Below are 26653 nucleotides of genomic sequence, written 5' to 3'. Positions count from 1 at the left end.
AAGGGGAGGTGAACCAAATTCAAGCAAGAAAATATTTGACTCTCTGAAGTCTCTTGGAGACTGATCATACATGCTTTCAGTTTTTTAGGAATGTGGCCAATGAATTGACATCAGTAATCTCACATGAACCTGCCAGGGCAAGGGGAGGTACACGAATTTCATGCAGAAAGGAAACCTCGCTGAAGTCCCTTGGATTCTGATCGCACATGGTTCAAACTTTTAAGGAATGCAGCCGACGAGTTGTGATAATTAATCTCGGCTGGTGCTGCCAATGCAAGGTGAGGTATACTAATTTCAAGCAAAATAGTGGAACTCTCTGAAGTCACTTGGAGTCTGACGATATGTGTTTTGAATTTTTGAGGAATACTGAATATGAATTGACATGAGAAAGCTCTGATGCCTTCAGCACTGCATGGTGAGGTATTCTTATTTCATGCAAGCGAATATTTTACTCTCTGAAGCCTCTTGGAGATTGATCATGCATGTCCTCAATTTTTTAGGAATGTTGCCAACGAATTCACATCAGTAATCTCACATGAATGTGCCTATGCAAGGTTAGGTGCACTAATTTCCACCAAAATGTGTACCTCGCTGAAGTCCCCTGGAGTCTGCTCATGCATGATTTAAATGTCTGCGGACTGCTGCCCATGAATCCACTTCAGCAATCTCTGATGGAAGCACCAGTACATGGACAGGTATACTACTTTCAAGCAAAATCGTGTAACTCTCTGAAGTCACTTGGAGTCTGATCATTCATGTTCTGAATATTTTAGGAATGCTGCAGATGATTTGACCTCAGTAACATTTGATGGTGCCGCCAATGCAAGGTGAGGCATACGAGTTTCAAGCAAAATGGTGTTAGCCTCGGAAGTCAGTTGGAGTCTGATCGTACATGTTTTGATCTTTTTAGGAACGCTGCAGATGAATTGACTTCAGCAATCCCTGATGGTGGCGCTTTTGCAACGTGAGGTAGACTAATGTCAAGCAAAAAAGTGTAACTCCCTGAGGTCACTTGGAGTCTGATGATATGTGTTTTGAATTTCTTAGGAATCCTGCAGAGGAATTGACATGGGAAATCTCTGATGGACCCACCGGTACAAGGTGAGGTATTCCAAATTCAAGCACACAAATATTTTACGCTATGCAGTCTCGTACAGTCTGATCATACAGATTTTCAATTTTTTATTAATATTGCCAAGGAATTGACAGCAGTAATCTCACAGGAATGTGCCCCTGCAAGGTTATGTATACTAATTTCAAGCAAAAAGTGTACCTCCCTGAAGTCACTAGGACTCTGATCATACATGTTTTCCATTTCTAAGGAATGTTGCACATGAATTGACATCAGGAATCTCCGATGCACGCACCAGTACAAGGAGAGGTATGCTACTTTCAAGCAAAAACAATGCAGTGTCTGAGGTCACCTGCACTCTGAGGATATGTATTTTGAATTTTTCAGGAATACTGCAGGGGAATTGACATGAGACATCTCTGATGGATCCGCCAGTGCTAGGTGAGGTGTAGTCACTGCAAACAAAATCGTGTAAATGTCTCTAGTCACTGGGAGTCTGATCATACATTTTTTGAAACTTTTGGGAATGCTGCAGATTAACGGACCTCAGTAATACCTCATGGAGCGGCCAATGCGAGGTGACACATCTGAGTTTCAAGGAAAAATGCGTTACTCTCTGAAGTTACTTGGTGATTGATCACACATGTTTTGACTTTTTTAGGAATACTGCCAATGAATTGACGTGAGAAATCTCTGATGGACCCAATAGTGCAAGGTGAGGTGGACCAATTTCAAGCAAGACAATATTTGACACTCTGAAGTCTCTTGGAGACTGATCATACATGTTTTCAGTTTTTTCGGCATGTGGCCAATGAATTGACATCAGTAATCTCACATGAACCTACCAGTGCAAGGGGAGGTACACGAATTTCAAACAGAAAGGAAACCTCGCTGAAGTCCCTTGGATTCTGATAGCACATGGTTCAAAAGTTTAAGGAATGCTGCCGCTGAGTTGAGACAATTAATCTCGGCTGGTGCTCCCAATGCAAGGTGAGGTATACTAATTTCAAGCAAAAAAGTGGAACTCTCTGAAGTCACTGGAAATCTGACGATATGTGTTTTGAATTTTTGAGGAATACTGAAGACGAATTGACATGAGAAAGCTCTGATGCCTTCAGCACTGCATGGTGAGGTATTCTTATTTCATGCAAGCGAATATTTTACTCTCTGAAGCCTCTTGGAGATTGATCATGCATGTCCTCAATTTTTTAGGAATGTTGCCAAGGAATTCACATCAGTATTCTCACGTTAATGTGCCTACGCAAGGTTAGGTGCACGAATTTCCAGCAAAAAGTATACCTCGCTGAAGTCCCCTGGAGTCTCCTCATGCATGATTTGAATGTCTGCGGACTGCTGCCCATGAATCCACTTCAGCAACCTCTGATGGAAGCTCCAGTACATGGACATTTATACTACTTTCAAGAAAAAACGTGTAACTCTCTGAAGGCACTTTTAGTCTGATCATTCATGTTCTGAATATTTTAGGAATGCTGCAGATGATTTGACCTCAGTAACATTTGATGGTGCCGCCAATGCAACGTGAGGCATACGAGTTTCAAGCAAAATTGTGTTAGCCGTGGAAGTCAGTTGGAGTTTGATCGTACATGTTTTGATCTTTTTAGGAACGGTGCAGATGAATTGACTTCAGCAATCCCTGATGGAGGAGCTTTTGCAATGTGAGGTAGACTAAAGTCAAGCAAAAAAGGGTAACTCCCTGAGGTCACTTGGAGTCTGATGATATGTGTTTTGAATTTCGTAGGAATCCTGCAGAGGAATTGACATGGGAAATCTCTGATGGACCCACCGGTAGAAGGTGAGGTATTCCAAATTCAAGCACACAAATATTTTACGCTGTGCAGTCTCGTACAGTCTGATCATACAGATTTTCAATTTTTTAGGAATATTGCCAAGGAATTGACATCAGTAATCTCACAGGAATGTGCCCCTGCAAGGTTAGGTATACTAATTTCAAGCAAAAAGTGTACCTCCCTGAAGTCACTAGGACTCTGATCATACATGTTTTCCATTTCTAAGGAATGTTGCACATGAATTGACATGAGGAATCTCCGATGCACGCACCAGTACAAGGAGAGGTATGCTACTTTCATGCAAAAACAATGTAGTGTCTGAGGTCACCTGTAGACTGAGGATATGTATTTTGAATTTTTTAGGAATACTGCAGGGGAATTGACATGAGACATCTCCGATGGATCCGCCAGTGCTAGGTGAGGTGTAGTCACTGCAAACAAAATCGTGTAAATGTCTCTAGTAACTTGCAGTCTGATCATACACTTTTTGAAACTTTTGGAAATGCTGCAGACAAACGGACCTTAGTAATACCTCATGGAGCGGCCAATTCGAGGTGATGCATCTGAGTTTCAAGAAAAAATGCGTTACTATCTGAAGTTACTTGGTGACTGATCAGACATGTTTTGACTTTTTTAGGAATACTGCCAATGAATTGACGTGAGAAATCTCTGATGGACCCAACAGTGCAAGGGGAGGTGAACCAACGTCAAGCAATACAATATTTGACACTCTGAAGTCTCTTGGAGACTGATCATACATGTTTTCAGTTTTTTAGGAATGTGGCCAATGAATTGACATCAGTAATCTCACATGAACCTGCCAGTGCAAGGGGAGGTACACGAATTTCAAACAGAAATGAAACCTCGCTGAAGTCCCTTGGATTCTGATCGCACATGGTTCAAAGGTTTAAGGAATGCTGCCGCTGAGTTGAGATAATTAATCTCGGCTGGTGCTCCCAATGCAAGGTGAGGTATACTAATTTCAAGCAAAAAAGTGGAACTCTCTGAAGTCACTTGGAGTCTGACGATATGTGTTTTGAATTTTTGAGGAATACTGAAGATGAATTGACATGAGAAAGCTCTGATGCCTTCAGCACTGCATGGTGAGGTATTCTTATTTCATGCAAGTGAATATTTTACTCTCTGAAGCCTCTTGGAGATTGATCATGCATGTCCTCAATTTTTAGGAATGTTGCCAACGAATTCACATCAGTAATCTCACGTGAATGTGCCTATGCAAGGTTAGGAGCACTAATTTCCACCAAAATGTGTACCTCGCTGAAGTCCCCTGGAGTCTGCTCATGCATGATTTGAATGTCTGCGGACTGCTGCACATGATTCCACTTCAGCAATCTCTGATAGAAGCTCCAGTTCATGGACCGGTATACTACTTTCAAGCAAAAACGTGTAACTCTCTGAAGTCACTTGGAGTCTGATCATTCATGTTCTGAATATTTTAGGAATACTGCATATTATTTGACCTCAGTAACATTTGATGGTGCCGCCAATGCAAGGTGAGGCATACGAGTTTCAAGCAAAATGGTGTTAGCCTCGGAAGTCAGTTGGAGTCTGATCGTACATGCTTTGATCTTTTTAGGAACGCTGCAGATGAATTGACTTCAGTAATCCCTGATGGTGGCGCTTTTGCAAGGTGAGGTAGACTAATGTCAAACAAAAAAGTGTAACTCCCTGAGGTCACTTGGAGTCTGATGATATGTGTTGTGAATTTCTTAGGAATCCTGCAGAGGAATTGACATGGGAAAACTCTGATGGACCCACCGGTACAAAGTGAGGTATTCCAAATTCAAGCACACAAATATTTTATGCTGTGCAGTTTTGTAGAGTCTCATCATACATATTTTCACTTTTTTAGGAATATTGCCAAGGAATTGACATCAGTAATATCACAGGAATGTGCCCCTGCAAGGTTAGGTATACTAATTTCAAGCAAAAAGTGTACCTCCCTGAAGTCACTAGGACTCTGATCATACATGTTTTCCATTTCTAAGGAATGTTGCACATGAATTGACATCAGGAATCTCCGATGGACGCACCAGTACCAGGAGAGGTATGCTCCTTTCAAGCAAAAAGAATGTAGTGTCTGAGGTCACCTGTAGTCTGAGGATATGTATTTTGAATTTTTTAGGAATACTGCAGGGGAATTGACATGAGACATCTCTGATGGATCCGCCAGTGCTAGGTGAGGTGTAGTCACTGCAAACAAAATCGTGTAAATGTCTCTAGTCACTTGGAGTCTGATCATACATTTTTTGAAACTTTTGGGAATGCTGCAGATAAACGGACCTCAGTAATACCTCATGGAGCGGCCAATGCGAGGTGACGCATCTGAGTTTCAAGCAAAAACGCGTTACTCTCTGAAGTTACCTGGTGACTGATCACACATGTTTTGACTTTTTTAGGAATACTGCCAATGAATTGACGTGAGAAATCTCTGATGGACCCAACAGTGCAAGGGGAGGTGAACCAATTTCAAGCAAGAAAATATTTGACTCTCTGAAGTCTGTTGGAGACTGATCATACATGTTTTCAGTTTTTTAGGAATGTGGCCAATGAATTGACATCAGTTATCTCACATGAACCTGCCAGGGCAAGGGGAGGTACACGAATTTCAAGCAGAAAGGAAACCTCGCTGAAGTCCCTTGGATTCTGATCGCACATGGTTCAAACTTTTAAGGAATGCAGCCGATGAGTTGTGATAATTAATCTCGGCTGGTGCTGCCAATGCAAGGTGAGGTATACTAATTTCAAGCAGAAAAGTGGAACTCTCTGAAGTCACATGGAGTCTGACGATATGTGTTTTGAATTTTTGAGGAATACTGAAGGTGAATTCACATGAGAAAGCTCTGATGCCTTCAGCACTGCATGGTGAGGTATTCTTATTTCATGCAAGCGAATATTTTACTCTCTGAAGCCTCTTGGAGATTGATCATTCATGTTCTCAATTTTTTAGGAATGTTGCCAACGAATTCACATCAGTAATCTCACATGAATGTGCCTATGCAAGGTTAGGTGCACTAATTTCTGGCAAAAAGTGTACCTCGCTGAGGTCCCCTGGTGTTGGCTCATACATGATTTGAATTTCGGGGGAAAGCTGCACATGAATTGACTTCAGCAATCTCTAATGGAAGCGCCAGTACAAGAACAGGTATACTACTTTCAAGCAAAAACGTGTAACTCTCTGAAGTCACTTGCAGTCTGATCATTCATGTTGTGAATATTTTAGGAATGCTGCAGATGATTTGACCTCAGTAACATTTGATGGTGCCGCCAATGCAAGGTGAGGCATACGAGTTTCAAGCAAAATTGTTTTAGTCTCTGAAGTCAGTTGGAGTCTGATTATACATGTTTTGAACTTTTTAGGAATGCTGCAGATGGATTGACTTCAGCAATCCCTTATTGTGGTGCTTTTGTAAGGTGAGGTATACTAATGTCAAGCAAAAAAGTGTAACTCCCTGAAGTCACTTGGAGTCTGATGATATGTGTTTTGAATTTTTGAGGAATCCTGCAGAGGAATTGACATGAGAAATCTCTGATGGACCCACCAGTACAAGGTGAGGTATTCTGAGTTCAAGTACAGAAATATTTTACTCTGTGCAGTCTTGTAGATTCTGATCATACATATTTTCTATTTTTTAGGAATATTGCCAATGAATTGACATCAGTAATCTAACATGACTGTGCCCCTGAAAGGTTAGGTATACTAATTTCAAACAAAAAGTGTACCTCCCTGAAGTCACTTGGACTGTGATCATACATGTTTTCCATTTTTAAGGAATGTTGCACATGAATTGACATCAGGAATCTCTGATGGATGCAACAGTACAAGGAGAGGTATGCTACTTTCAAGCAAAAACATGTAACTCTCTGACATCTCTTGGAGTCTGACCATATGTGTTTTGAATGTTTTAGGAATACTGCAGTGGAATTGACAAGAGTAATCTCTGATGGCTCCTCCAGTGCAAGGTGAGGTGTTCTAATTTCAAGCAAAGAAATATTTATCTCTCTGAAATCTCTTTGAGTCTGATCATACATCTTTTCAATTTTTTAGGAATGTTGCCATTGGATTGACATCAGTAGTCTCACATGAATGTGCCAATGCAAGTTTAGGTATACTAATTTCAAGCAAAATGTGTGTCTCCTTGAAGTCACTTGCAGTCTGATCATACATGTTTTGAATTTTTTAGGAATGCTGCACATGAATTGTCATCAGCTATCTCTGATGCAACCGCCAGTACAAAGAGAGGTATACATACTACTTTCAAGCAAAAATGTGTACCTCTCTGAACTCACTTGGAGTCTGATTATACTTGTTTTGAATTTTTTAGAAATGGTGCCGGTGAATTGATATCAGTAATCTCTGAATGACCTGTCAGTGCAAGGTGAGGTGTAATCATTTCTACTAAAAATATGTAACTGTCTGAAGTCACTTAGAGTCTGATCATACATGTTTTGAAATATTTAGAAATGCTGCAGTTGAACTGACATCAGTAATACCGTATGGAGTGGCCTATGCATGGTGACACATTTCACTTTCAAGCAAAAATATGTTACTCTCTTAAGTCACTTAGAGGCTGATCATGCATGTTTTGACTTTTTTGCAATGCTGCCGATGCATTGACATGGGAAATCTATGATGGACCCACCAGTGCAATGTGAGGTATACTAACTTCAAGCAAGAAAATATTTTAATCTCTGATGTCTCTTGGAGACTGATCATACATGTTTTCAATTTTTTAGAAATGTTTACAATGAATTCACGTCAGTAATCTCACATGAATCTGCCAAGGCAAGGTGAGGTATACTAATTTCAAGCAAAATGTGTTCCTCACTGAAATCACTTGGAGTCTGATCATACATGATTTGAATTTTTAAGGAATGTTGCTGATGAATTGAGATAATTAATCTTGGATGAAGCTACCAATGGAAGGTGAGGATGAATTTCTCCCAGGAATTTCAGGGACAAAAGAAAGGATGAATACGCAGAAAACAGGGTAATTTTGGTATAGTGAAACTATTCTCTATGGTACTTTACTGGTAGACACAGTATATGTGCTGGAACCTATGTAGTCCACAATGCAGAGCGAACCCTAATGTACATGGCAGACTTCATTTAATACTCATGAATAAATATTGTTTTTTCATTTGTAACAAATGTACTACACTAATGGAAGATAAGAGCAACAGGGGAGATGGAGTACACTTTTTACACTTTCTACTCAATAATCCAGAAATTCCACCCCTAGTTACTTACCCAAGATAAATAAAAACATACATCCACACAATTACTTGTACATCATCATACATAGCAGGATTATTCCTTCCCTGCAAGTCCTACCTCCAACGAAAGCTTAGGAGCATTGTTGGGTGCTACTTCCAATGATTGGCACTACACAAGACCTCAGTGAGCCTGGGGAACACTCTCAGGGTATATGTGAACTGCTTGCAGGGCCCCTTCTCTGGTGGGGGACATGAAAATATTTGGGAAAGATGGTGGCATGAGAGGTGAGGCAGAGACTTCCTCCTAATACCACATATAATACAAAAATATAATTCATACAACCAACTCTGAAAGAGCAACCGGAAAAAGGACTGCACCAGACTGCACACACATGGAGAAAAGAACAGACCTCCCAGAATAGGATAACATACCAAAGCTGTGGCCCTGTGAGACGCAAGCCCTTCCCCCACCCCATCTCACCAGTGGGAGGAAGAGAAATTGAACAGGGAGGGAGTGGAGGCCTGGGGCTGCTGAATATCTAACTCCAGAGATCTGCCCTGGAAGCACAAACCTACATTTCCTGGTGTTTGCATGGTACTCTCGTGATTAGGGGGTTGGAAAGCTAAGACAGGCAGAATTCCTGGAGAGACTGAGATTTCAGCTGCTTGTGAAAAGCAGGGATCCATATAAGGCTGCTCTGGGACAAAAGAAAGACAGGAAGTCTGAGAGACTTTGTAACAAGGAAGCCCTTAGCAAGAGGGCTGGTAAAGGGGCAAGGATTGCACAGAGCTTACTGCTCAGGAGAAAGGACAGGTAGACAAAATTGTCTGGGTGCACTGTGCCCAGCAAGTTGAGAGCTTTCACGATCCTCAGGTGCTCCAGCTCCCTGCCTGGCTACACAGCTCCAAGAACCCCCTCCATAATACACAGCCTACTGTGCCTTTCTCCCGGCCAGCCCCACTTGGCTCGCAAATGGGCAAACTCTACCTGGTATTAGGCCAGCCAGAGGATGACCTGTCTAAAGCAACTACAAACACAAAGCATAGAGGCTTATACTGGGGTACTTGGCCCACTGGTTCAGGCAGTCGAGACAGGCATAGCAGCTGGGAAGCAGGAAACAGCTCTTTCCTACCCCCAGGCACCAATACCCTACCCTGCCACCCCAGACATTGCTTCAGGGGCTGAGCAGCTTGACAGTAGAGCTTCTGGAAACTAGAGGGTGCCGTATACAAATATGAAACACCAAGGGAAACTGGTTCAAAGTAAAATTATTAATACAAGTCCTGAGAAAGATTTAAATGACATTGACCTCATGAATCTTCCTGAAAATAATTTCAAAATAAAAATCATTAGCATGCTCATGGAGCTACAAAAAGATATTCAAGAACTCAGGAATGAATTCTGGTCAGAAATCCAATTACTGAAGAGCACAATGGAGGGTACTAAAAGCAGATTATGTGCAGTGGAGGAGATGATAAATGAAATAGAAACTAGAGAAGAGGAATATAAAGAAGCTGAGGCACAGAGAGAAAAAAGGATATCTAAGAATGAAAGAATATTGAGAGAACTGTGTGACCAATCCAAATGGAACAATATTTGCATTATAGGGATACCAGAAGAAGAAGAAGAGAGAGAAAGGGATAGAAAGTGTCTTTGAGGAGGTAATTGCTGAAAACTTCCCCAGTCTGGGGAAGGATATAGTCTCTCAGGCCATGGAGATCCACAGATCTCCCAACACAAGGGACCCAAGGAAGAAAACACCAAGACATTTAGTAATTAAAATGACAAAGATCAAGGATAAGGACAGACTACTAAAAGCAGCCAGAGAGAGAAATAAGATCACATACAAAGGAAAGCACATCAGGCTAACATCAGACTTCCCAGCAGAAACGTCACAGGTCAGAAGGGAGTGGCATGATGTAATTAATGCAATGAAGCAGAAGGGCCTTGAACCAAGATTACTTTATCCGGCAAGATTATCATTTAAATTTTTTGAAGGAGGGATTAAAGAATTTCAAGATAAGCAAAAGCTGACAGAATTTACCTCCCACAAACCATCTCTACAGTCTATTTTGGAGGGACTGTTATAGATGAAGGGTTCCTAAGGTTTAATAGCTGTCACTAGAGGTAATAAAACCACAGTAAAGAAAGTAGAACAGCTAATTACTAAGGAAATGTAAAATTAAATTAACTATCCCCAAGTCAATCCACGGACAGACAAAGAGCACAGAATATGATGCGTAATATATAAAGAATAGAAGAGGAAGAAAAGGAGAAGAAAAAGAAAAGAACCTTTAGATTGTGTTTGTCATAGTACATTGAGCTAAGTTAGACTCTTAGATAGTAAGGAAGAGTTAACCTTGAACCTTTGGTTCACAAATCTAAAGCCTGCAATGGCAATAAGTACATACCTATCGATAATCACCCTAAATGTAAATGGACTGAATGCACCAATCAAAATACATAGAGTTAAAGAATGGATCAAAAAACAAGACCCATCTATATGCTGCCTACAAAAGACTCACTTCAACCCAAAGACATACACAGACTAAAAGTGAAGGGATGGAAAAAGATATTTCATGCAACTAACAGGGAGAAAAAAGCAGGAGTTGCAGTACTTGTATTAGACAAAATAGACTTCAAAACAAAGAAATTCAGAAGAGACAAAGGAGGACATTACATGGTGATAAAAGGGTCAATCCAACAAGAAGATATAACTGTTATAAACACCTGTGCACACAACACAGGAGCACCTACATATGTGAAACAAATACTAACAGAATTAAAAGGGGAAAGAGAATGCAATGCATTCATTCTAGGAGACTTCAACACTCCGCTCACTCTGAAGGACAGATCAACCACACACAGAAAATAAGTAAGGACACAGAGGCACTGAACAACACATTAGAACAGATGGACCTAACAGACATCTACAGAACTCTGCACCCAAAAGCAACAGAATACATATTTTTCTCAAGTGCACATGAAACATTTTCAAGAATAGATCATATACTAGGCCACAAAAAGAACCTCAGTAAATTAACAAACTTTGAATTTGTACCAACCAGTTTCTCAGACCACAAATGAAACTAGAAATAAATAATGCAAAGAAAATGAAAAATCTCACAAACACATGGAGGCTTCACAACATGCTGCTAAATAACCAATGGATCAATGACCAAATAAAAACAGAGATCAAGCAATATATGGAGACAAATGACAACAATAATTCAACACCACAAAATCTGTGGAACACAGTGAAGGCCGTGCTAAGACCAAAGTATATTGCAATACAGGCCTACTTCCAGAAAGAAGAACAATCCCACACAAGCATTCTAAACTCACAATTAATGAAACTATAAAAAGAAGAACAAATGAGGCCCAAAGTCAGTAGAAGGAGGCACATAGTAAATATTAGAGCAGAAATAAATAAAATTGAGAATAAAACAATAGAAAGAATCAATGAAAGCAAGAGCTGGTTCTTTGAGAAAATAAACAAAATAGATAAACTCCCAGCCAGACTTACCAAGAAAACAAGAGAGTCTACTCACATAAACAGAATCAGAAATGAGAAAGGAAAAATCACTACGGACACCACAGAAATACAAACAATTATTAGAGAATACTATGAAAAATTATATGCCAAAAAACTTGATAACCTATAAGAAATAGACAACTTTCTAGAAAAATACAACCTTCCAAGACTGACCCAGAAAGAAACAGAAAATATGAAGAGACCAATTACCAGCAAGGAAATTGAATAGGTAATAAAAAAACCTACCTAAGAACAAAATACCTGGGCCAGATGGCTTCACCACTGAATTTTATCAAACATTTAGTGAAAAACTAATACCCATCCTCCTTAAAGTTTTCCAAAGAGTAGAAGAGGGAATACTTCCAAACTCATTCTATGAGGCCAGCATCAGTCTAATACCAAAACCAGGCAAAGATACCACACAAAAAGAAAATTACAGACCAATATCCTTGATGAACATAGATGCAAAAATACTCAACAAAATATTAGCAAACCAAATTAATAAATACATCAAAAACATCATCCATCATGATCAAGTAGGATTTATTCCAGGGATGCAAGGATGGTACAACATTCAAAAATCCACCAATATCATCCACCACATCAACAAAAAGAAGGACAAAAACCACATGATCATCTCCATAGATGCTGAAAAAGCATTTGACAAAATTCAACATCCATTCACAACAAAACCTCTCAACAGAATGGGTGTAGAGGGCAAGTACCTCAACATAATAAAGGCCATGTATGACAAACCCACAGCCTACATTATACTTAACAGCGAGAAGCTGAAAGCTTTTCCTTTAAGATCAGGAAGAAGACAAGGATGCCCACTTACCCCACTTCTATTCAACATAGTACTGGCAGTCCTAGCTATGGCAATCAGACAACGCAAAGAAATAAAAGGCATCCAGATTGGCAAGGAAGAAGTCAAACTGTCCCTGTTTGCAGATGTCATGATACTGTACATAAAAAACCCTAAAGAATCCACTCCAAAACTACTAGATCTAATATCTGAATCCAGCGAAGTTGCAGGGTACAAAATTAATATGCAGAAATCTGTGGCAATACTATACACTAACCATGAAGTAGCAGAGAGAGAAATCAAGTAGCAACAAGAATAAAATACTTGTTGAAATCCTCATGCTTAATATGACAGTGTTATCAGGTTGGGCCTTTAGGGTGTGATCACATCATGAGGGGGGAGCCCTCAATAGTGGGGTTATTGCCTCATAATAGGGACCCAGAGAGCTCCCTTGCCCTTTGCCATGTGAGGACACAGCCAGAAATTTCTGTTATGCCCGAAACACGGCAAGTCCCAAGAACCACTAAGGACTCAGATGGCATGTAAAGACAAAGAGCCTTTATTAAAGCAATACAAGCTCGAGCTTGGGCACCCAACCGGCCCGACGCAGCGGGACTTGGTTCGGGAGCCCCTGTGAATGTTTTAGCAGGATTTTTATACACACAGGAGAAGCAGTTAGGGAGTTTCCTTCCAGGCAAAACTGGGATAGGTTGACCTTTAACTAGGGCTGGTTTGTCTCAAGCTGATTTGGTCGTTTGGGGGGTCGCCACGATTAGTTCCCCTTTTTTCTGTTTGTGTAATGCCTTTCAAGAGGGGGTTTTTCGGTAAGTTTGTGGTTTTTCTTAGTAACTGACTTGTGACACTGTGACACTGACTTGGGGTTAGTTTTAGCCTCTTGAGATGGAGTCACTTTGGTCAAGTCTTGCTTGGTTCTCTCATTTCCTTTCAGGAAGTGGGCCCTCACTCACCCATGGTGGCACCCTGATCTTGAATTAAACCCTCCGTATCTGTGAGAAATAAATTTCCATTGTTTATAGGCCACCAGATCGGTGGTACTTCGCTAAAGCAGCCCAAAAGGACAAAGAAAGTAGTGTATCTGCTACTAGAGGAATGCAAGGTAATGACCCCAACAACCTAGGAAATCCCTGAAAGAAAAAAAAAAGGAAAAAGGTCTATTTAATAGGTTCTGAGCAATATTTAACACAATTTACAGCTTTAGTTTTAATAAGAAACAACAAAGAGGAAACCCAACCAGGATTTATAAAGTCCGTTGTCCCTGGAAGTCACAAGCCTGAGATAGAGGTGCTGTGCTCAGCCCGAGGGACAGCCCGCTGTGCCGACCCCTGCTGCAGTGTGGGCATGCAGTGTGGCCTGTGCAAGCAGAGGAGAACGGAACTATCATTGGCGATCACCTCCACAAGGAGAAAATGAAGCCTGGAGGATGGACCTGAAAAGACAGGCACAAATACAATGATGAGAAACTAGCTGGCTGCTCTGGAAACATCCGAACTTAAACCAGCAGCCAATATCTGCCAAAGACATTTACCACTGTGATTAACCATAACGGCTCTTTGCAGACTCCTAAATTTACCCAAGTGAGACCGAGAACACACACAGAGGATTCAAAGTTGCAGCGCCGGATACCCCCGACCACGGGAAGGTCAACTCTCGCGAGAACGCCTGGCCTGTCCGAGGCTCAAAGGCAGTGGGAACGCGAACTCTCGCGGGAGCGGACCCGCGGATGCAAGTTCTCGCGAGAGAGGACTCACTCAGTCGGCACTCACCGGCGCGGCGACCGCTGGGTTGGTATGGCTCGGCCGGGCCCGTCCTGGAGCTGCCTGGACCAGCAGCAGGAGCGCGACGTGCGGGCGCTCGTTCGCCTTGTGACCCTCCTCCAGGACGAAGCGGATCCTAACTTTCAGCTAGCGCTGAACTTCGCCTGGTCCAGCTTCAGGTGAGGCCGCGACCCCGCCAAGCCCTCGCGGACCCCTCCGTCGCGGCTGGGCCCGGTGCCCTCTGCGTCCCAGCGGGGGGTGACCCACGCGTGCCAGCGCAGTGGGCTGCGGTTGTCGGGATCGGCTTCCCCCTCGGGAGCGCGCTCCTGGAGGTCGGGATGTGCGCGTCCTGCTCCCCAGCCCGGCCGTTGCTCGTGGCGCGCACCGCTGCAAGTCAGGCGTCATTTCTGAAATAGATGGGAAGTGAGCTTTCGAGGGAAACTATGGCCACGCCGCATTTAAAACTCTTCCTACCGACCCTTCTCCCTGCTCGGTCCTCTCCGCAGGTCTCCCACCCTGGTCTCTTTTTCTTTTTCCAAAACGCATAGCATAACGCATTGGGTGACTATCTTTGTTTACCGTTTGTCTCCTCCACCTTTGCCTCCAGTTAGAATGTAGTTCCAGCAGTGGTAGGGATCTTGGCCTGCTTTATTCATTTCTCATTCCAACGCCTAGAACAGTTTATGGCACATAGTAAATGAAGCCACCTAATAACACAACTTCTAATACAGTTTCTCACGTACCTTTTCAAGATTTTTCTAGTTTGAATACTTAGGTGAAATCAGAGCGCCAATCATTGTTTATCGAGGATGTAATTAAGGCCATATTGTTAGGATCATTACCTGTAATGGCATTATTGCTGAAAGAATGTTAGTCAGTGTTAATATACTACCTGTTTCATTTCAGTAGAAATCGTGACTAGTAGTTTTTCAAAATCTGTAATCTTGATAATCAACTTTAATGATCATACATAAAGTGCCCACTTCGTTTATGAGAATAGACAATGAGTCTAAAAGCGCACCAAGTTTCTGAAATAAATTCAGTTAAGTGTAACTTATAAATATAACAATGTCTGAATAGGTCATATAAGACAAATTTAGGTGCTGTATCCAAAATAGTGTTTCTGTTAGTATTTCTAAGTGGCAGTAGGTAGATGGATGTCATTTTAGAGTTGGGAGGTACATTTTACATGTTGAGAAACTAACAGATGAGTGGTGTTACACTCAGCCATTTACTGGAGTAGAATTAGATCTGTTATTTAGTAGTATAATTTACTTCTTTTAAGTGCAGATTGTTGGCTTTGATCCTAAAAAATGGAAAATTAGCTGAGATATACTTTAATTTTATGATGCTTTAATCCATCAGGAAAAATGAACAATTCATGTTTGCTTTTTTTAATTGCAGCCATGTTCTAGGCCCTAAAAATTCAGAGGTAAGTGAGATATAGCCTCTATTCTTAAGGAAGACAGACGAAAGTTAATTACATATGATGTAGAATAGTTGTTAATCTGAGGACTTGAAGACAATTCAGGTGTTAAGAATTTGAACAAGAAAAATTAACACTAACTTCTGACTAAAAAATAGCATTTCTTTCCATTATGAGTGAAAGCAACAAGCAATACTAGCTTACCTACGACTGTGTCACCAGTAGAAATTACATTATTTCGTATCATATTATAGTTGCTGATATTTCTAAATATCAATTACTGGTACATTAATGGTAGTTACAGTTATGGATCCATTGCTAGATCTTTTTATTTAATGCTTTAATAAAGAAATAAATCTTACTATATCACAAACTTTAAAAAATATTTCATAACTGTATTTTCAAAGTGCTTGGTTTCCTTTGTATTTCATGATTTAAAAACATTATTCTGAGAAGGGATCTCTAGCCTTCACTGGACTTTCCTGTGGCATAAAAAGTTAGGAACCCCTGATAAAGAATGTGCTAAGCCAGATTTAGACACAGGATATTATGAGAAGACGGGAGGCTCAGGATGGCCTGGATCCTGTGGAGAGGGTGCTTGAGCAGTCTGTGAGATGCAGTGGTTTTTTGACTGGGTGGTGGAAGTGATGTGGGAAGAGAGGTGCACTCCTGGAAACAACAGCGTAGAATGTCTGTGGGTTATGGAGGACTATGAGACTAGTCTGCTTAGCTATATGACAAGATTGGTGTAAGAATTTTATTGTATCTTTTAGATTTCATCGTTTCTTGGATGTCAACAGCCACAAAGTAGAAAAGACAATAGAAGGGTAAGTCAGTTTTATAAATAGAAATGTATATATATATACACATACACATTTTCTGAAATACATGTATTTGCTTACAAATATTTTTATTAATAGAGCTTTTCAATGCAGTTGATTTTTTAACAATATATTTTAGAATTTATGAAAAATTCATCATCCATTCTGATCTCAGCAAAGCTGCTAGTTGGAAGAGATTAACTGAGGAATTTCTAAATGCATCACTTATGAGCACAAAGGACAAAAAGGTATTGCATTATATTTTGTGATGGTTGTATATTTTACCCTTTACAATCTGATTGTCAACTTGTTTCTGTTAATATTTAAACTTTCATTCTGTTAGTATTGTCCACTGCGTACAGCAGAATCTCCTGGATATTGACTTAAATATTGTCATCAAACCCAGTGTGCTTCAGGGTGTGTGTGAAAGAAAAAGCATGATGTAGTTTAATCATTTTCTCAGCCCCAACCTCCTATGGAAATTGAGACCAGAGATTGGCACAAGTAAGAGCACTGTCTGGCTATCTTAAAACTTTTACATGGCTTCTCAGCACTTAGTAATAGTAACTACCTATACGCACTTACTAGGTGCCAAGTGCTATTCTAAGCCTTTTCATATTCAGTCATGGATTTCCAGGACCACACAGAACTCAAAAAAAGCTGCTTTCCTCACTATTAAGGCTTATTACAATGAAAGGATACAGATTTACAATGAGTAAAGGGAAAAGATGTGTAGGGTAAAGTCCAGAAGAAATCAGACCCACGCTTCCACATGTCACTTCCCAGTGGAGTCACATGGGGATGCCTTTAATTCTCCTAGTGACCACACATGCAAAGTGTTGCAAACCAGGAAAGCTCATCTGAGCCTTGGGGTCCAGGGTTTTTGTTGGGGGTCACATGGATGTGCACTGCCCATGTGGCTGACCTTAACTGTGCAGGCTCTAGTCCCCCAGTGATCAAACCAAGGACCTCAGGCATAACAAAGCAGGCAATGATCATAAGTCATATTGTTAGCATAAGCTGGTGAACCCGATATAGTGTGTCCAAAGTTCTTAGGCTCCCTGAAAACAGTGGAGCCACAGAACCCAGCTGTGCTGTGGCATATCCCATGTCCTGTGCCTGCACTGCCCTCCCCTTCCCCCGGTTTTTTATTTCCTGCCTAATTACACTGTATAGCAGCTCCAGTGCAATGCTGAACCATTTCGTTCAGCGTTTCACCTCCCAAAGACCCCATCTCCAAATACCATCACATTGCGTGTTAGAGTTTCAGTACATGAATTCGAGGGGGAAACAAACATTGAATCTGTAATATAATATGTATTACATTAAATGATTTTTAAATATTAATTTGATGTATTTGTGCATGCACTGAAAAGTACATTCACACTTAAGGCCATTTTCAAGACTGTCCTTGCTTTGTATTAGCTCTCTTAGCTTCTCTTATCTAGCTCTAAGGGCCAAAAATGTGTGAGTGGCTTAGCTCCATTCCAGTCTCTGCTGTGCACATCACAGCCTCTAGTCAACCAAAGACATATAGAGAGTTTAGCAAGCCCCTTTTGGATATCTTGTCTCCAGGAGCTCCATGATAAACACAACTATTCTGCCGGCTCACTGCTTGCCCCGCACAGGTTTCCAGCTGCGGGCTTCTCTGCTCACTTGCCACTACAGTCACCAATTTAACTGACAACTCTGTGATATGAGAAATTTCACAGCCTCCTCCATCAACAGCAACAAAGCTGCTAGTTTTCACTTCCTGTCCAGCCCTAGTCGAGTTACAACTCTAATGTAGAGCTGGTGGGGGAAGGGAGATAGCTCCAGACAAATATGCCAGTAAAAATACCTTCTTACCTGAAGTCATTTTCATAGATAGATGCTTCTCAGCCTTTGTTTGCCTCTGTTTAATCGAGAGCCCTGAAATGCTGTCGTTGGCAGTTTTGTCCAACTTTATAGTCAACTTCCTGAGGAGAGGATTTGAAGACTACCTCCCTCTGTCATGCCAGAAGTGAATCTCTAACCTCAGTGTATTATAAATAGAAATATATAATATCCGTAGGAGTTACTCAATAAATGACAGCTTTCCATCCTCCAGGCTCTAAGTGAAATTTGGTAAAGGAGAATTTGCGGTTGTTTGTTCTAGGATAAATAAGCAAAAACTTTGCATATCTACAAAACCCCATTGGAACTGGGAATTTTAGCTCCTTGTAGCTTTTTGGTCTAAAGAATGTGGAAGTGGAGAAGTTATCCCTGAGATTTAAAACCACCTCTGATACAATGTACAGCACATGGGACTGCTGCTTTCAACATACACGCATAGATAGATGTACATGTGTTTGTCGACTTTCCAGAGTAGCAGGAACGGTGCAGGGCTTCAGACACCAGGAAGGTACATGTGGCTGATGTGGAGATGGAGCTCCAACTCTTGACCTTCGTATCTTCTATGAAGAGGTAGCATAAAAGAGCAAGTTAGCCCATGTTTTAAAGGTTAAGTAAAATAATTTGTATTTTCTAAATGGAAGTGCCAGACTGACTCTTCCCTGTCTTCTTTTTTCCTTAATACAGTTAATGACTTTGGTCAAAGGGTGATATAAGACTGGTTGATAGGCTATGTTTTGACCATTACTGCTGATTTGTAGTGAAGTGATAACCTCAATTAATGAGTCCTCTAGGTGTCAAGCTCCTTCATAGATGTCACCAAAGAATGAGCAAGGTACAGGAGGGAGGGGTGGCACCATCTAGGTCCTCCTTCCGTCACCACACATGCTTCTGTGCTCCCTGCACAGCTACAGGGCGGTCATTCTGGTCCTTGCTAAGCAGGGGGGTCTGCAGGGGTGTGGTGTGTGCCTGCCTTCTTCTCTACACACTTCTTTCCTCTTTCACTGGTAACAGGTGCACAAAGTCCTTCCCAAAACAGTACTCTGACATTAGCAATTATTACTAAATAACAGATTTATATAGTGAGTTTTTCTTCAAGTATGTGTCTGCTGTGTCTCTAGCATCATACTAGGTGGTAGGAATACAAAATAAATAAGACATGATCATCACTACCAAAATATTTATTGTTTAGTAGTTATTTAGCTTTTGTTTATGGTGAACCCTATTATGATGTATATTAAGGTACTACAGTCTGTCCCTGACTTACAGAGAGTGAGAAAGTGATACACATTGAGTAGAAACTGCTTTGAATTTTGATCTTTTCCCAGATCATGTGGTATAATAATCTTTCATGATACTGAGCAGTAGCTGTGAGCTGCAGCTCCCAATGAGCCACATGATCATGATGGTAAACAACTGATACACCCATACAACCACCCTGTTCACTTTTCAGTACAGTATTAGATAAATTACACGGTATTCAACTCTTACTATAAAATAGGCTTGTGTGAGATGATTTTGCCCAGCTGTAGGCTAATGTATGTGTTCTGAATGTGTATAAGGTAGACTAGGCTAAGCTATGATGTTCAGTAGGTTAGGTTGTTGGATGCATTTTTAACTTAGTTTCACTGTAGGATGGGTACGTAGCAGAGGGAGAGCTCACGTGGTCTTTTGGCATCAGAGACTTCCTCACCTTCCTGGACTTTAGCCCATCTCCTTTTTCCATGCATAGTTTATGACTTTAGCACATTTGGGTATTTTTAGTTTTTGGTAACTTTAGTAATACCATTTTTTAAATGTAATTTGATTTTTAAAAACTTGAGTTGAAAAATTGTGAGAGAAACTGCAATGCACCCTTTACTCAGGCTCACGTGTTGGTGTCCTTTAGTCTGGAGTAGTTCCTCAGGATTCCTTCTCCTGACCTTGACATTTTTGAAGAGGACAGGCCAGTTACTTAGTAGCTTGTCCTTCACTTTAGCTTTGTATCACAGTTCTTCATTCATTATGATTCAGATGATGCATATTTGACAGGTTCCTTATGTGTAGCCATTTGAACTTTTTAAGTTTGGGGATTAGGATTTATTTAGGTACAATTCATGTTTTCTCAAACCAGGAAAAATATTGGCACATAATTGATGTGGGGTTAGTTAAGAAACCTCTTACCAACCTCTGTGGTTCATATTCTTCATTTTTTGTTTTAAAGACAGATGCACATTATTCCATACTGTTACTTCTTCTATGTCTGTCCGATTCTCCTTCAAACAGCAATTATGTGGAAACGCCAAGAGATAAACAAGTGGGTATGTTACCAAATGTTTTAATACATAACACATAATAGATTCACTTTATTACTGAATTATTAGACAGTGATATTTTATAAAAATTTTAAAAACCCTATGAAACTAGACTATTTCTGTGGCTTCTGATCCAGTTGCCATTGCCAATTTTCATTTAGTTAAGTTCTGTCAATGTAAGTTAAACTACTTTCTGACTAAACTACTTTCAATTATATTAAGAGAAAAATCACTTTTGAGGGTAAAGAAATTTTTTTTAATTAAAATGTGTTAGTTGAAATAAACCATGTTATTCACTCACCAAAAAAATGTGTTAAGAGTATTAATTTATTGAGTGTTTCAATATTTTTGAATTTTAATTAACTGAGTGCATTTTGTTTTGAGTTTAAGACTTCTTTTCCTATAGTTCTGGGACCTATTCCACGTATTTTTGATAATGCTGATGAGATTCTTCTGTTACATTTTAGAAAATAAAAATGATTTTGACTGGGGAAAATACTTGATGGAAGGTGAAGAAATTGACCTTGGTCCAAATGTAGACACACCAGTAAGTGGCAATAGTTTACTATTAAAAATATAAATATATGCTAAGTGACAAAGGTCCTTCTGCCCTAGAGCAACTTAACTAAAACAGGAACACTTTTTACTAGGTTACAGTAGTTTATTGTGGAAGATTTATTAATGTTTTGCACCAAATCATTAGTACTAGGAAGTCTAGTGGAACCAATGTAAGTATCCCTTAAGGAGCTGTGAATCTTGGGATTTTTGCCACCAAAAATAATTACATCCTATAATCATAACTTTCAAGACATTAGTATAGTTTTTGCTTTTCTTCTGAAATGTTTTTAATCTAAATAGCTCCAATTGTTTTATACTCTAATGGTAAGGTATATTTCCCTTTTCATCAGAATTGGTCTGAAGAAAGTGAAAATGAAGATGATCAACAGCCCTTAAGCAGGGAGGACTCTGGGATTCAGGTGGACAGGACACCATTAGAAGAATCAGATCAGAACAGAAAAGTAGGGCCTCGTGTCAGCTGGAAAGGTAATAATGAGTGTTTTCAGATGTTGGCATCATTTTCTAATAGAATTCTCTAGAAGGAAAGCAAAACTTTGAGAATCAGTTCCATTTGATTTAGATAATGGTAATCTCTGTTAACCTTATAAAACAAATCTTTTGAAACTATTAGATCTTTCTTCTATAGTGCCAGAGAAGTACCACTATAGAATTAATGGTGAAAGGGATTTAGAGAGCAATCTTATTTTTTTTATAGTCTTGGGAACTTTGCTATTTCTGAATGTTGCAGTTATTTTTGTTTGAAGAAGTATTAACTTTGCTGAAGTTAGTTACTAAATAAAATCTATACAATTTAATTTTTAATTTGCATGATGCTTTTTGCATTTTTAGTGAAGATCTGTGAATAGGTAGAATCTAGAAAGTTGGAAGCAACCTTAGAGATTAGATTACCTACTGCTACTTATCATTTTGTAGATAAGGCAACAAAAGTCCTGGTCACAATGATTTTCCCGTGGTCTTGTAGCAGTGAAGCCAATGTCAGGAACTCAGATCTGTGTCCAGGCCCAGCTCACTATACTTGAACCTTGTCAGGTAGACATGAAATAGAGCTGATTTTACATCCTAAAAATTTTCTGGTTCTCTTCTTTTCTTCCTAATTCTTGATGGACCTTTTAGAGCAGAGCATGATTAACCATTTCAGAAAACATCATCGCCACTAGTCCACACTGGACCTTTTGATTTAGTTTCTCTGAGCTACACCCTCTTGCCCTTTCTCTGATAGCCCAGTTTCAGGCACTTGTTCTAATGGACTTGATATCTGCGTTCTCTTATATGTTGACTTCTTATAAAATACATTGGATTGGTTGGTATATTCTGTTTTTAAATCACATACTGTTATGATGCTATGTGTAAACTTTGTTCTCTTTTCATTTATCTCTGTTTTAAACTATCCACATAGCTCTATGAGTACCTCTTCTGTCGCTACTCACTGCTGCATAGGATCCTGCATAATTTCTGTTTACACTCCTGTGTGGACAGACCCTGAGCTGCCATAATGTCCTGTACCTACTGCCTGGCCCACAGTCACATCCCTAATGATGAGATGCATACCTCCAGTTTGGGCCTCTGTTTTCTTTTGTGTTTTTCTGACTCCTAGGAGTAAGTGCCTGTGGCCCCCTAAGGCCCTTCAGTCATGTTCCTTCTGTGAGGTGCCCATTGACACCCTCAGCTTCTTTTTCTTCTGGGGTTCAAGTCCTTCCTGCCTACCCCCACCCAGCAGAGTTCTTCATATGTACAGATAGTAATTCTTCAGACTGAGACATTACCTTTATCTCTCCCAGTTATTCGCCTGACTTAACTTTTTCATGGTGTCCTTCAAACAGAATCTGATTTTTTTACTATTCTCTTGCATCCAAATCCATGTAAATTTTTCATGATATGGTTAGCATTTGGATTTTGATATTTTTCTCCACCAAAGCATTTCCCTGCATTTTCCTCCACTTTGCTGTTTTACAGCTTGTGCTTAGGTCTTCAGTGACCACCAGGTCCACTTTATATAGAAAGCGAGGTTAAGGGGTACAGCTTATTTTCTTTCCCTCTGTCATGAACCAGTTTTTCCAGCAGCATCTAGTAAAGAGTCCATTCTTTCCAAAGTGCTTTGTAGTTCTACCATTCTCATCTGTCACGTTCCTATATCTACTCGTATTTATGTCTGAGCAGTCTGCTTTCTTCCCCTAGAGTGAGTGATAAGGAACAGACTTCCTACTTTAGTGGCTCTGTGACAGGGCTCCAGTTCCCCTCACCTTCTTTACCTTTTCTCAGAATTAGCTCAGTATTTCTGGACTTTCATTCTTCCATAAACATTTCAAAAGCAGTCTGATAAGTTCTTTTTTAAAAATCCAGCTGAAATTTTTATTGAAATTGCTTTGAAATCAGATATTTAGCTGGGGAGATTTGAGATCTTTACTTTCAGATATCTGCATTTATTCTAATATTCAATCTTTCTAGATTTTGGAAATTTTCTTTGTCAAGATCTTTAAGTATTCATTTGTTAATTACTTTCTACATATGTTAATAGTTTTGTTGTTGCACATGATGTCCTTTTTTTTGTTTATTACTGGTGTAGGGGAACACGGGGGGTTTTTGCAAATGGTTCCTATATCTGACTCGTTGCTGAGCTGTCATATTAATTATAATACTTTGTTGATTCCATTGCATTTTCAGTGTAGATGATCAGTACCATCTGCAAGTATTGACAAGTTTTTCGCCTTCTGCCAAATCTTTTTTTCTTTTTCTAGGTTTTTCGCCTTCTGCCAATTCTTTTTTTCTTTTTTTAAGGTATCGTTGATATACAATCTTGTGAAGGTTTCACATGAGCGACACTGTGATTACTACATTCACCCATATTATCAAGTCCCCCCACACACCACATTGCAGTCACTATCACCATAAGATGCTATTAAGTTAGTTGTCTTCTCTGTGTTATACTGCCTTCCCTGTGACCCCCTACGTTATGTAGGTTTATCATAATGCCCCTTAATCCCCTCAGTCCCCACCCACCCTCCCCAACCCATTACCTTTGATAACCTCTAGTCCCTTCTTGGAGTCTGTGAGTCAGCTACTGTTTTGTTCCTTCAGTTTTGCTTTGATGTATACTCCACAAATGGGTGAAATCATTTGGTGCTTGTATTTCTCCTCCTGGCTTATTTCACTGAATGTAATACCCTCTAGCTCCATCCATGTTGTTGCAAATGGTAGGATTTGTTTTCTTATGACTGAATAATATTCCATTGTGTATATGTACCACCTCTTTAGTCTGTTTGGAATAACAGAGCAATGGATTACAAACAGGATAATACTGTAAGATATTAATTCTGAACTTGGTGATATAAAGATTACAAGCTACATTACAAAAATATATGTTATCGTTATATTGGTGAATCTATAGTCTTTGATTCTTTCATTCAATAAATTTATTTTCTGAAAAATACACAGTGTTAAAGAAAAATGTCTTGACATGTCTTTCTCATTTAGAGGTTAATAATTTACTGAGCAAAAAGAGGGCAATGGAAGATTTGAGGAGACAAAGATTAATTTTGTTTAGGAGAATGCTCTGGAGAGGAAGCTGTGTTGTTACAAGCTTGCCACGTCCTCTTCTGAAGGCAAATATCATGCTCAGGACCTCAGGCTTAACAAAGCAACTGTAGCATTTTTTTTTCTTTTTAGCTTAAGTGGCCATGTTTTCAACCAGTTAACCTTGTTCAGCCACTTATCCATTCATCTACTGACCTGACGGACACTTAGGTTGCTTCCATATATTGGCTATTCTAAAGAGTGCTGCGATAAACGTAGGAATGCATATGTCCTTTTGAATCTGGGATCTTGTTTTCTTAGTGTAAATTCCTAGGAGTGGAATTCCTGGGTCAAATAGTATTTCTGTTTTTAGTTTTATGAAGAACCTCCATATTGCCTTCCACAGTGGTTGAACTAATTTACATTCCCACCAACAGTGTAGGAGGGTTCCCCTTTCTCCACATCCTTGCCAACATTTGGTTTTTCTTGTCTTTTGGATGTTGGCCACCCTAACTGGTATGAGGTGATATCTCACTGTGGTTTTATTTACATTTCCCTGATGATTAGCAATGTGGAGCATCTTTCCATGTGCTTGTTGGCCATGTGAATTTCTTCTTTGGAGAAGTGTCTGTTCATATCCTCTGCCCATTTTTTAAGTAGATTATTTGCTTTTTGGGTGTTGAGGCATGTGAGTTATTTCTGTATTTTGGATGTTCACCCCTTATTGGATGTCATTTATGAATATATTCTCCCATACTGTAGGATGCCTTTTGGTTCTGCTGATGGTGTCCTGTGCTCTACAGAAGCTTTTTACTTTGGTGTAGTCCCATTTGTTCATTTCTGATTTTGTTTCCCTTACTGAAGGAGATGTGTTCAGGAAAAAGTTGCCCATGTTTATATTCAAGAGATTTTTGCCTATGTTTTCTTGTGAGGGTTTTATGGTTTCATGACTTACATTCAGGTCTTTGATCCAATTTGAGTTTACTTTTGTGTATGGAGTTAGACAATAATCCTGTTTCATTCTCTTACATGTAACTGTCCAGTTTTGCGACAGTTGTTGAAGAGGCTTTCATTTACCCATTGTATATCCATGGCTCCTTTATCATACATTAATTGGCCAAATATCTGTGGTTCTGTATCTGGCTTCTCTATTCTGTTCCATTGATCTATGGGTCTGTTCTGTGCCAGTACCAAATTGTCTCGATTATTGTGGCTTTGTAGTAATTTGGTGAGTGTAATCCCCCCAGCTTTATTCTTCCTTCTCAGGATTTTTTTGGCTATATGGGGTCTTTTGTGTTTCCATATGAATTTTAGAACTACTTGTTCTAGTTGAATAATGCTGTAGGTGTTTTGATAGGGATAGCATTGAATCTGTAGATTGCTTTAGGCAGGATGGCCATTTTTACAATACTAAATATTCTATCCATGAGGTTCGGATGCATTTCCATTTATTGTGTCGTCTTTAATTTCTCTCATGAGTGTCTTGTAGTTTTCAGAGTATAGGTCTTTCATGTCCTTGGTTAGGTTTATACCTTGGTATTTTATTCTTTTTTTTTTTTTTTCACGTTTTTTTTTTTTTTTTTTTAAGGAGAGCAAGGCAGAGGCTTATATTTAGAGAGAAAGCCAGAGGACAGAGCTCCCGGCTCAGGCCAGGAGGGGACAAGAGAGCCCCGTATTTTATTCTTTTTGATGCAAATGTAAATGGAATTGTTTTCCTGATTTCTCTTTCTGCTAGTTCATCATTAGTATACAGAAATGCAACAGATTTCTGTGTATTTATTTTGTATCCTGCAACTTTGCTGAATTCAGTTATTAGTTCTAGTAGTTTTGGGATGGATTCTTTAGGGTTTTTTATGTACAATATCATGTCATCTGCAAACAGTGACAGTACAACTTCTTCCTTACCAATCTGGATGC

General features: G+C 39.8%; 1 protein-coding gene and 2 long non-coding RNA genes across 17 annotated transcripts in view; 2 read left to right on the top strand and 1 right to left on the bottom strand.

The window, feature by feature from the left end:
- The first annotated feature begins 5856 nt into the window (after positions 1-5856).
- On the top strand, positions 5857-6804 carry LOC140847302 (uncharacterized). The gene is made up of 3 exons (XR_012127219.1): positions 5857-6315; positions 6399-6452; positions 6538-6804. It is a non-coding gene; the product is annotated as an uncharacterized lncRNA (long non-coding RNA).
- A 6193-nt stretch (positions 6805-12997) lies between these two features.
- On the bottom strand, positions 12998-14123 carry LOC108402495 (uncharacterized). Of its 2 annotated transcripts, XR_001854457.3 has the most exons (3): positions 14006-14123; positions 13712-13906; positions 12998-13604 (listed from the first exon to the last, which is right to left on the bottom strand). It is a non-coding gene; the product is annotated as an uncharacterized lncRNA (long non-coding RNA). The 2 variants fall into 2 exon arrangements; XR_005060756.2 differs by having other exon boundaries at positions 12998-13906.
- A 109-nt stretch (positions 14124-14232) lies between these two features.
- The window catches only part of TUBGCP5 (tubulin gamma complex component 5), a 55621-nt gene continuing 43200 nt past the window's right edge, over positions 14233-26653 (top strand). For 12 of the 14 annotated variants that reach the window (XR_012127217.1, XR_001854459.3, XR_012127218.1 and 9 more), the window contains exons 1-6: positions 14233-14413; positions 16434-16487; positions 16621-16729; positions 20557-20653; positions 21115-21194; positions 21556-21691. Coding sequence is in view for 10 of the 14 variants with exons in the window: in XM_037016184.2 (XP_036872079.1) it covers positions 14268-14413; positions 16434-16487; positions 16621-16729; positions 20557-20653; positions 21115-21194; positions 21556-21691 (622 nt within the window). In the remaining 4 variants the exon portion in view is untranslated. Of the gene's footprint in view, positions 14414-15638; positions 15667-16433; positions 16488-16620; positions 16730-20556; positions 20654-21114; positions 21195-21555; positions 21692-26653 lie in introns of all 14 variants that reach the window. The other 2 variants (XM_037016186.2, XM_037016185.2) reach the window with 2 other exon arrangements.

This window comes from Manis javanica, chromosome 18, assembly GCF_040802235.1.
Source record: "Manis javanica isolate MJ-LG chromosome 18, MJ_LKY, whole genome shotgun sequence".
In the NCBI taxonomy this organism is placed as follows: Eukaryota; Metazoa; Chordata; class Mammalia; order Pholidota; family Manidae; genus Manis; species Manis javanica.
Note: the sequence above shows the minus strand (reverse complement) of the source record. Positions and strands in the feature narration are given on the sequence as shown.